Source organism: Ipomoea triloba, chromosome 4, assembly GCF_003576645.1.
Source record: "Ipomoea triloba cultivar NCNSP0323 chromosome 4, ASM357664v1".
Lineage (NCBI taxonomy): Eukaryota > Viridiplantae > Streptophyta > Magnoliopsida > Solanales > Convolvulaceae > Ipomoea > Ipomoea triloba.
The window spans coordinates 31,800,266-31,811,222 of record NC_044919.1 but is presented as its reverse complement, the minus strand read 5'-3'; the positions used below and the strand labels follow the sequence as shown (position 1 = coordinate 31,811,222).

Genomic DNA, 10,957 nt, shown 5'->3' with positions numbered 1-10,957 from the left:
CATCTCAATTAGACAATTAGCAAATTCTCAATTCCCAACCCTATAAAATACGGTAATACCGTAACGAAATTCGACAATTCAACAGTTCCCAATTCACAATTCGGTAATTTCGTAGATCGCAGACCGCAACTAAACTAATTCTTCAATTCTTCTTGAAACAGATGAGTTGTTTTCCAAATGCTACTATTGCATACCGGATATTATTGACTATCTCGGTTACTGTTGCCTCTGCAGAAAGGAGTTTTTCAAAGTTGAAATTGTTGAAATCTCACTTACGATTAAGTATGTTGCAAGAGAGACTCAATAGATTAGCTTTAATCTCCATTGAAAATGAGCTTTTGGAAGAAGTTGATATCAAAAGTTTGATAGATGATTTTGCGTCTAAATGTGCATGATGCATGTCACTTTTTAAATAAAATTCTATATGTATTTTTTATACAATATTTATATTTTGATACAACTTTTTAAACAACCATTATTTATATATAGAAATTACTCGAAAAAAAAGGGCCCAAATTCAGATATGGCACAGGACCCCAATTTTTATTGGAACAACCACGTTTATAACTTATAATATACATTATTCTAACTTATCAAGTATATTATTTTACTTCAGAAATTTTATTATTTTAACACATAAAATATATTATTCTAACACATAAAATGCATTTTTTTTTAAAACCATAAAGTGCATTATTCTTACATGTGGACCGTAATTTGTCTATTCAACCACTCCGATGTAGAAACTAGAATGTAAGATCTTACCTTTCTTAAAAAGAATTGAAATCAATCCAGCGAATATATTTCTGACCCAAATGTCATAGGACCATAGCGTTTCCGTTACTGCATAAGTGATGGCCCAATTAACTTACTCCCAACCATCTAATTCTTCGTTCGTTATGCTAGGGACTCGAGTTAATATTCACAATTTTATAACTTTATATTCAAAGAATATTGAGTAATGTAATTTTGTATATTGAGAACTACAATTGTAGATATAGAGTTCTAAAATTGTGAGCATATAGTTCTAACATGTGAACATGGACTCGGGTCCACCTTGCAAGGTGAGGTGGACCCGGGTCCATAGCATAATTTTNAAATATATATATATATATATATATATATATATATATATATATATATATATATATTCTAATCCAAAAAGATTGCCAATTCCGTTCCGCAATTATATTTCATAAATCATAATCACACATCTCAATTAGACAATTAGCAAATTCTCAATTCCCAACCCTATAAAATACGGTAATACCGTAACGAAATTCGACAATTCAACAGTTCCCAATTCACAATTCGGTAATTTCGTAGATCGCAGACCGCAACTAAACTAATTCTTCAATTCTTCTTGAAACAGATGAGTTGTTTTCCAAATGCTACTATTGCATACCGGATATTATTGACTATCTCGGTTACTGTTGCCTCTGCAGAAAGGAGTTTTTCAAAGTTGAAATTGTTGAAATCTCACTTACGATTAAGTATGTTGCAAGAGAGACTCAATAGATTAGCTTTAATCTCCATTGAAAATGAGCTTTTGGAAGAAGTTGATATCAAAAGTTTGATAGATGATTTTGCGTCTAAATGTGCATGATGCATGTCACTTTTTAAATAAAATTCTATATGTATTTTTTATACAATATTTATATTTTGATACAACTTTTTAAACAACCATTATTTATATATAGAAATTACTCGAAAAAAAAGGGCCCAAATTCAGATATGGCACAGGACCCCAATTTTTATTGGAACAACCACGTTTATAACTTATAATATACATTATTCTAACTTATCAAGTATATTATTTTACTTCAGAAATTTTATTATTTTAACACATAAAATATATTATTCTAACACATAAAATGCATTTTTTTTTAAAACCATAAAGTGCATTATTCTTACATGTGGACCGTAATTTGTCTATTCAACCACTCCGATGTAGAAACTAGAATGTAAGATCTTACCTTTCTTAAAAAGAATTGAAATCAATCCAGCGAATATATTTCTGACCCAAATGTCATAGGACCATAGCGTTTCCGTTACTGCATAAGTGATGGCCCAATTAACTTACTCCCAACCATCTAATTCTTCGTTCGTTATGCTAGGGACTCGAGTTAATATTCACAATTTTATAACTTTATATTCAAAGAATATTGAGTAATGTAATTTTGTATATTGAGAACTACAATTGTAGATATAGAGTTCTAAAATTGTGAGCATATAGTTCTAACATGTGAACATGGACTCGGGTCCACCTTGCAAGGTGAGGTGGACCCGGGTCCATAGCATAATTTTCCATAATTATTGGACTAGTATATTTCCATCTAATGTTGTAAAAATCGAATTGGACAAATTCCAAAGGCAAATTTTACCGTGGACCACGGTCTATATAGTAACGTGATCCATAAAATAAGTATGTAGTATCATTTTAATTATACTTTACTTTCATTTGATAATATTGCTCTATTTTTCAGTTTTATTTTCCACACACACTAGTTTCATTATAGTATTACCAAAGTATCATTTTAATTATACTACAGTTTCATTTGACAATATATATTATTGTATGAGCTTTATTTTGTAGTTTCATTTTCCACACACATTAGTTTAATTGTAATAATGCTAAAGTATTATTTTAATTACACTCCACGTTCATTTGACAATATATGTTATTGTATGACTCTGGATTTTAGTTTTATTTGTCACACACACTAGTTTCATTTTAACAACATTAAAGTATCATTTTAATTATACTACAGTTTCATTTAACAATATACGTTGTTGAATGAACTCTGTTTGTTAGTTTCATTTTTCACATACAATAGTTTCATTTTAGCAACACTAAAATATCATTTTAATTACACTACAGTTTCATTTGACAACCATGGTCCACTATACAACAACTTAATCCCACACGACTAACTCAGTTAGTTCGACTTATCACCCTAAAATCTTGATTTTGCAGTAGTATGAGGTCCGAACTTTGAATCTCACTATAAATATGAGAGGTCATTTGGAATAGAAGTGGCAATGCGGACTAGTTTGTCCCATTAGGCCTGTCACACCGCGACTTGTAATTTTTGTAGGCCGGTCCTTAGACTAGAATGCTTCAATCCTAGCCCGCCTTATACGGGTCCGCAGACCAACTTCAAAAATTTTAAAATTTATTATTATTATTATTATTATTGTACGAAGTATATTCTAATAATTAAATCTAAATAATACTCTCTCTGTCACATTTTATTTGTCATACTTATTATTCATTTTGATTAAGAGTTAATCGGAGAGAGAAAATCCCCGTCCTCGCCTAATTCCCCGCGCAAATAGGGATAAGAACTATTTTCAATTCTCTGACAGGATTTTGACGACGGGGATGGAGAATATACTCCCCGCGTTGCCATCCACTTATCTCCAATATATTTATCATATTCAACTTTTTTTATTTATAGAGACGTACAAAAATTAGAGCATAATTATTCGAGATTAGTTAGAATACTATTATTTTATCGTATCCCAACCAAATTCGATGGGGTAGGCGTTTGTACTTGGGCATATGCAATTGCATGCATCCTATAAATAATGGCATCGCCCAGCAATGGGTGCCACATATAACTTTGTGCACCACATATGCTGTGTCCGGGAATAATAAACGCAGATCTGCAACTTTTAGGTTAATTTATAAGAATTTAGGTAGCTGTTAAGTAGTGTTTAGGTGTCATTTAAACAATTTAATCTCTATATATTATGAACTAAGTAGTACGGAGTAATAATTAAGTTGGAATCATAAAAGCTTTTGGTAACAGCCCTTTTGGGTTTTGACTTTTGAAGTGTACCCATCTTGAAATGTTTAGACATCATTCGACACCAAATGACCAAATAGATACCATTTTGGTAGGATTTCAAATCATTCATGTACAATAGGTGTTTTTTTTAATGAGTAATACTATCCGCCCCTCCAATCTTCCTCTCCTTAGATGACATTTTTTAATTAGACAATTAATTAACTTTCTTTTTAATCAATGATGAGGTCACTCAAGTCATGAATACCAATGATTTTAAGCCACATCATGAGGAAAATATTAGGAGAAAATTTAGAGGAAAAATATCTTCTTTTTTTTTTTTCTTTCTTTCTTTTTAACGAAGAAAACTCTCGGCCACCAACTTATGTTTAATAAATAACTAATAGATCACACAAGAAATGTAAACTACACAATGAAGACCTTATGTAATGAACTTAACTAAGAAAGTGGTGATAAAAATTGAACTCGTGATTTTTAAGTACGAAAATTATGTTCTACCTACTTTGTCACCCCTTAAAAAGACATTTACACCAAGTTTGATTCACAAAACATGTTAGAAACGAAATATTTATTTCACTGTTCAATAAATCATTTTATTTTTTTATAATTTTATTTCCATGAATAGTATTTTCAAAAATGAGCAATTTCCCTTACAAAAAGAAAACCTTATTCCAAGAGAACTTGGTATTTATGCTACTTGATATACGGGCAATATTAACTACAAGATACGATGCTAGGTTGGTTCCAAATACGACCCCTTTACGTAATTTGCTTGTTGGTTTAATTTACGGAACTCGAAATACGTAACAATGAGTCAAAGACGCCCGTGCATATACTTAGCATGTAAGAATAGCCAAAAGATCCCTCCTAGCAATAAATGTATTATTTATAGGGATGTCGAAGGAGCAAGTTCCGATCTTGCAGCAAGTAGGGCACGTGGAATCCATAAACAAGCTCAGGCCGGAGCCCAAGAAGGTTTAACCACGTGCCCAATACTCCTTAGGGTATTGCCTTTTACTATTGGAATTAATTCAGTAGGTCGATCACGACCTGCTTGGATCGGGACACGATGATTACACAAGCATATGCATACGCTACTCTCCAGAGGTGCTCAGCTATTGATAAGGTCGGGAGAACGATCCCGCCAGGACGGAAGAGGTCGATCTGAGCTTCTCTCATACTTGGGCGGCTGCCAACCATCAGCAAGGCACGAATGTCGAGGAATAATCCCCATCACTACTCTTGAATTTTCAAGAATTTCTTATTAGTTTTGGTTATGCCTAATTCGTCATTAACAATTTGTATTTTGTATTAGAAACATATTTTATTCCTTCTAGGCTTCTACCAACCAAATAATGAAAGAAAATTCATACTCCATACATGACCTATATTTATTCCCTGCATATTCCATTTATTCCGGAATAAGATTCATATTTCTCAACCGTCAAACCATCTTAAGTTTCATAGTCATAATTAATGACCTCAATGAGTTTCACCAAGACAGCCGCTAATTGTGCTAAGGACAAATGATTTTAAGTGATCTTTGACTAATGGAAGGCATAAAGTTTACTTTAATGAAACATTTCTAACACTCTTTTTCTCTAATCAAACAAAGACCAACAAAAATGCAAAGGATGTCAAAAGAAGTGGCTGGGAGATAAGGGAATACTGCAACTGGAATTCCACACAAAACTACAAACAGAACAGAACCTGTTTCAGTCTCAACAATGGAAATCATAACCTGCATTCAAACACAGGAAAATCAAAAGCATTCCTTCTCACAACAGAAACCTTCATTGACCAGTCTTCTGAAGAATATGAACAGATAGTGTAGACTAAATAGGACGCGCTTTCTCAACCTAGGAGAATCTGATACAGGAGTAGAAGATCTTAGGTTACTGCAATCATGAATTGAAACAAATGCCTGAATTTGAAGGCTAGAGACAAGGTTGTCCTGATCATCTCCAACCTATTAGACTTGGAACTATTGATGGTTAGGAAACAGGAGATCTCTCGTCACAAGAAGACAGGCCGAGCCTCCTGGTGGGAACACCAGTGCATGAATCTATTAGGTGACAGCTAAAAGAAAGAAACCCAATTTGACAGATCCAAGGAAAGACTTGCACTGTATATGCTGGACCCTTGACTTTTAATCTACATTCTATGGAGTTGGAAAATGCACGATAATAATTCCAAATAGAAAGAGAACAAGTTAAAAGATTTGGAATTCTACATCTCAAGGTTAAATCCATCCATCCAAACCCACCTTCAAAAGCTGGTCCATATTGATAAAAGTTGGAGCTTTATTAAAGGGAAGGATTACGTGTATAGTATAATCTCCTCTTTTGAGACACAAAAACCTGAGGTCATTCACACGGGCCCAGGGATACCCACCACAAAATCAAAAAAGAAAAAGCTACATACAAAAGCCCCCAAATTAATCAAACCTGTTGGTCTGCCATCATTCCAGTCTCATTCTCATTTTCTGCTTTTGCGCACTTATTAATTCTAACTACCTGCAATATAGCAAGGGTAGGTCACTAAGAATAACAGCAACCCGAGGAGAGAACATAATTGGACTCCACTAGTCACATCTGCAACACGAAACATTATGCGTGTGCTTTAAGGCATAATGTTCCATGTTAAAAGAGTGAACTTTCGACATTGCCTTTAGTTATGTCATGCTAAGCTAAAGAATAACATAGTATTTCCACAAGAGTCCAAGGAAAACGAGATATACTTTTCTACTAGAACAAGGAAATTAATTTCATACATCTTCGCCAGATAGCAAAACCAACAGAAACACCCCTTCTTTATACATTTGTACAAGGTGGAAAGAGGTCATTACCTAGTATTATTGTTGCTATTATTGCTAGGACGTGTCAAAGTTGCTAAAATTTCGGAGAACTGAGGACGCTTTGAAGGGCAATTGTTCCAACATTTCGTCATCAAAGATCTCAGCATTTGGGGGCAATCCTTGGGGATTTCAGGTCTAAGGCCACAAGCAGCAATTCCAACAGCAGCCTGCACTGGCGAAAAGGCGGAATATGCAACCTCACCGGTTACTAGTTCCCATAGTATCATCCCAAAGCTATATACATTACTCATCCACGACTCTGTAACATTTTCGGGGTCACCTGCAATGATCTGTTACAACCAAAAACATGGCTCTATCAATCAGGCATACCCCCAACCACAATTTAAAAAAAAAAAAAAAACATAAACAAAGCAGAAGAAAGATGAAAACAAAATGAACGAGGGGAGGGAACAAATGGCACACATAGGAGAACCTTTTTTGTTTACCATCATTAAAACTATGGCCCCACAAAATAAAAGTGTTTGCCAGCTCAGAATTTTTGCTATGGGGAAAAACCAAGATTACTATTCTTATTTTCAATATAATCAAAAGTATTAGAGATAAGAAGCACCTAAAGCAAACAGTCCCATATGGTGTAAAGCATAAAACATAATGAAAATTACTTGCGCATGCTTAAATAATGATGCATAACATAAAGTTCCATTCTGTAGATGAACCAAGAAAGGCCCTTTCTGTCATACAGTGAATCATAAATGTATAACAAGCCAAATAACTATCTGTAATTGTCGTTAGCAATTTACCATATTAATATCAGTACATGACTAGTCGCAGTGCAGTGCCTATATAGTTAACTGATCTGTCACTCATATACAGGTCTTTGAAAAGATATTATAGTCAAGTTCATCTACAACATTGGATTTATTAGCAGACAGCATTTAGGCTAGATTCTGTATGGTCCTGCATAATCCTGTGAAAAACTACTCTTGAAATGATGAAAAATGAAAGAAAACAATGCATTTGCTTTTGACAATTGGCACCAATTCATCCAAAACACTTCGTGTGTAATTGACTAATTGTTACTACTAGGTTCATCTGCAATGATGTCTGGCCTAGTGGTCTGAACTGTACGTGCAAAACAACCTCTAACCCAAAGTTAAATTTAAAAGTGGCTTAACTTGGCTGCAGTTAAAGTCTTGGCCAGAAAATGTAAAGAATGAATGATGCAAGATCAAAAGATTACGGTTTCCTATGTTTAAAAAGAAGTTCACAAATACTGAACACGAAAATGATTACGTATAATAAAAGATAGAACATAGTAGGGGAGCAAACCTCAGGAGCTAGCCACCTATACCCATCGGTTTCGTACTCCATAGCTTCACCAGTACTATTGCAAGCAGCCACTATTCCCATATCACCCAAGCAAGCATTCCCGTATTTGTCTAACAAGATCTTTTGAGTATTAAGATCTTGATAAGCAACTCCATGATCATTCATGAACTTAAGCCCTTCGGCCACATCACTGGCAATCCTCATAATTTCTCTCGGCTGAAGCTTCTTGTTTTTCAAGAGTAAATTATGAACGGATCCGCCTTCCATTAACTTAGTCACAACACACAAGCCATGATTTTCATCAATGCACAGGCCATAAAAATGCAGTATGCTCCTGTGTTCACAAGTCATCAACTCCAACAAATCTTGTCGAAGCTCGAACTCATATGCATTCCCCTTGTCACACCCCTTGAGCTTCTCAATTCCAACCTTCTTCCCCCTGCATACCCCTTTGAATGTGCAAGGTCCAGTCTGATCACTAAACTCGAGGATATCGGAACTCAAAAGCCACTTCTCAATCTCATCCCCATCAGATTGCACTGTCTGCCATTCATCCACAGATACTATAAATGAAGAGCTGGGCAAAGGTGTTTGCAGCTGAATTTTCGGGCTAAAATTCCCGCTTCCATTCTTGTAATTAGGTTGATTGCAGTCATCCTCAATCTCCCCAACCTCTCTCCCTCGAGTATTCTGTTCTTGACACCCACAGAGCCCGAAAGGGAGCTTCATAGTTTTTGGCTTCTTGAGAGCGGATTTAATAGCGGTTTCGATCCGAGTTCTGAACATTTTCTCCTGACCGGATTGAACAGAAAGCAAAACAACCCCTAATGTGAACCCTTTCTTCTCGAAGATCTGTATCTTTTTACAACAAATCGAGGCGCTATCAAGTGCCCCGGACATGGCCGGCCAGGAAATAGAAGAGTTACAAGCAAACGTGAGCCTGAATAGTTCGTCATCAGAGACCTCTTGTATCATAATCGCCGGGTGATCCTCCATTGAGGCCTGCTCTATCAATTTGATGTGTAGAAAAACTTCCTTCATTTCAAACCCCGCTTGCGCATAGCTAAAAGAAGAAACCTAATAAATCACCGGAAAATGGAAAATAAGAAGTAAATCTATAGCACAGTAAGATAGGATAGTAAACCTTAGAGGCAAAGAATCGTAATGCTTGCGAATATTGGAAACGAGCTTTTCGGGGAGCTGACTGCCGGGGTAGAGCTGAGTGAGGCTCCGTACAACGCTGGCCCACACGTGCTTCCGGCAGGTCTCGGTTCGGCCCGTGGGAGACGGGGCGGGCGATTCGCGAACCGAGTCGAGGTTAAGCGAGTTTTTGAACGAGGCAATGGCTTCGGAAACGTTGCGGCTCAGCTTCTGGAAGCGCTTGTGCATCGCGGAGGACTCCTTGAGGGCTCCGGCGGCGGCCACGGCGCAGGCGTCGGATGAAGAGGAAGAGTTGTCCGGCGTGCCTTCCGATCTGTCGCTGGTCCTCATGAGGACTTGCTCCACCATATCCTCGTCCGTACTGGCCCGGCTCGACCAGCATTCCAGGGCGGCTGCCATGGAGAAGCTCGGCTCCACAATGCACTGGGGTCTAGTCAAGGCTAGGTGGAGACGCAGAGAGAGAGGGAGAGAGAGAGACTAGGAGGAGGAGTACGATGAGGTATGAGAGTGTACCATTTTTTAGTTTACTTACATTTGGCGTCTGACAGGGAGATGGTGGGGAAAGGACCGAAGATTCAAGGGCGAAGGGGTATACTTTATATAATTAAAATTGAGTTTTTTTTTTTTTTTAAATAGAGTTTTTTGAGTTCTTTTAAAATAGAGTTTAAAAATTAAAACTCTCATTTTTATTATTAACCCAAAAAAAAAAAAAAAAACTTCAGCTTCAGGGAATTATTTTTTTTAAAAACTTCAGCTTCATTGATAATATTACTAATAGAGAATATTCTCCGATTTTGACCTCGCTTTACCGTCTTTACTCTCTTTTTATAGTCGAATGAAAGTCAAATTATTCGAGTCAGATGTCCTATAGTCAAAGTCAATATTTTATACCTATATAAAGTGTCTTAGTCCTTCATTTGGGGGATGTCTCTCTTGGCATGATCTTTCTAGACACCCCTCGAGAGACTTTTCCTACTTCTTCTCAACCTTCTCTCTAGATGACACTTACACATTTTTCCTCTCTACTCTCTACAAGCAACAATAATAAGGCTACTTAGAGCCAATTTTTCCAGATTTAATTTGATCTTCATATATTAATACCTAGTTTATATACACAAAATACACTAAAAAATTAGTTTCATTAATTACTATATCACTTATCTATAATATTTTATCATACTTTGTAGCGAATATAATAATTCTAAGTTTTTAACATTATCAATATTCTTCTTCTCAAACGAAAAAAAAAAAACATTATCAATACTCTAAAACAAGGGATAGTTGACAAGGCCATAATAGTAACATACACATAAAAAAGTATAGTAGTAATAATAATAATAATAATAATAATAATAATAATAATAATAATAATAACAATAACAATAACAATAACAATAATAATAATAATAATAATAAAGGGTCACACTTGTGTGAGACCGTCTCACGGATCCTTATTTGTGAGACGGGTCGGGTCGAGTCAAAGCACCATGCAAATGTCATACTTATATGTGCAAATCTCACACTTATATGCTCAAATATAACACTAATCAAAAATACAATTTTTGTTACTTATAAGAGAAAAAGTAATACATTTTTCATAATAAGTAATGTTGACAAGTACCTCTCACTTATAAGGGCAAATATAATACTTTTGAGGAAAAATGTAATACTTTTAAATCGAAATGTAAAAGTATTGTATTTTTCCCTTAAAAGTATTAAATTTACCCTAATAAGTAACAAAAATTTTATTCCTGATTAGTATTATATTTGAGCATATAAGTATGACATTTGTGCATATAAGTGTTACATTTGCATCTTGACCCAACCCGTCTCATGG

The 10,957-nt window shown here is 35.4% G+C and overlaps 1 protein-coding gene across 2 annotated transcripts; it reads right to left on the bottom strand.

Annotated features, from left to right (window-relative positions):
• Positions 1 to 5,365: 5,365 nt before the first annotated feature.
• Positions 5,366 to 9,674, bottom strand: LOC116016799. Of its 2 annotated transcripts, XR_004097785.1 has the most exons (5): positions 9,104 to 9,674; positions 7,960 to 9,022; positions 6,661 to 6,959; positions 6,260 to 6,328; positions 5,366 to 5,553 (listed from the first exon to the last, which is right to left on the bottom strand). XR_004097785.1 is itself a non-coding variant. In XM_031257207.1 (4 exons), the coding sequence occupies exons 1-4, from the start codon at positions 9,517 to 9,519 to the stop codon at positions 6,325 to 6,327; spliced, it is 1,782 nt and encodes a 593-aa protein (XP_031113067.1). In that variant the 5' UTR covers positions 9,520 to 9,674; the 3' UTR covers positions 6,043 to 6,324. The 2 variants fall into 2 exon arrangements, 1 of the variants encoding a protein (XP_031113067.1); XM_031257207.1 differs by lacking the exon at positions 5,366 to 5,553 and having other exon boundaries at positions 6,043 to 6,328.
• Positions 9,675 to 10,957: the final 1,283 nt, after the last annotated feature.

What these genes read in the sequence shown, in the direction of transcription:
- LOC116016799 (XM_031257207.1), bottom strand. Translation starts at nt 9,519, where the DNA reads ATGGCAGCCGCCCTGGAATGCTGGTCGAGCCGGGCCAGTACGGACGAG. An exon ending in TACGATTCTTTGCCTCTAAG is followed by an intron (nt 9,023 to 9,103) that starts GTTTACTATCCT and finishes TTCTTCTTTTAG; the next exon opens with CTATGCGCAAGCGGGGTTTG. An exon ending in ATAGGTGGCTAGCTCCTGAG is followed by an intron (nt 6,960 to 7,959) that starts GTTTGCTCCCCT and finishes TGGTTGTAACAG; the next exon opens with ATCATTGCAGGTGACCCCGA.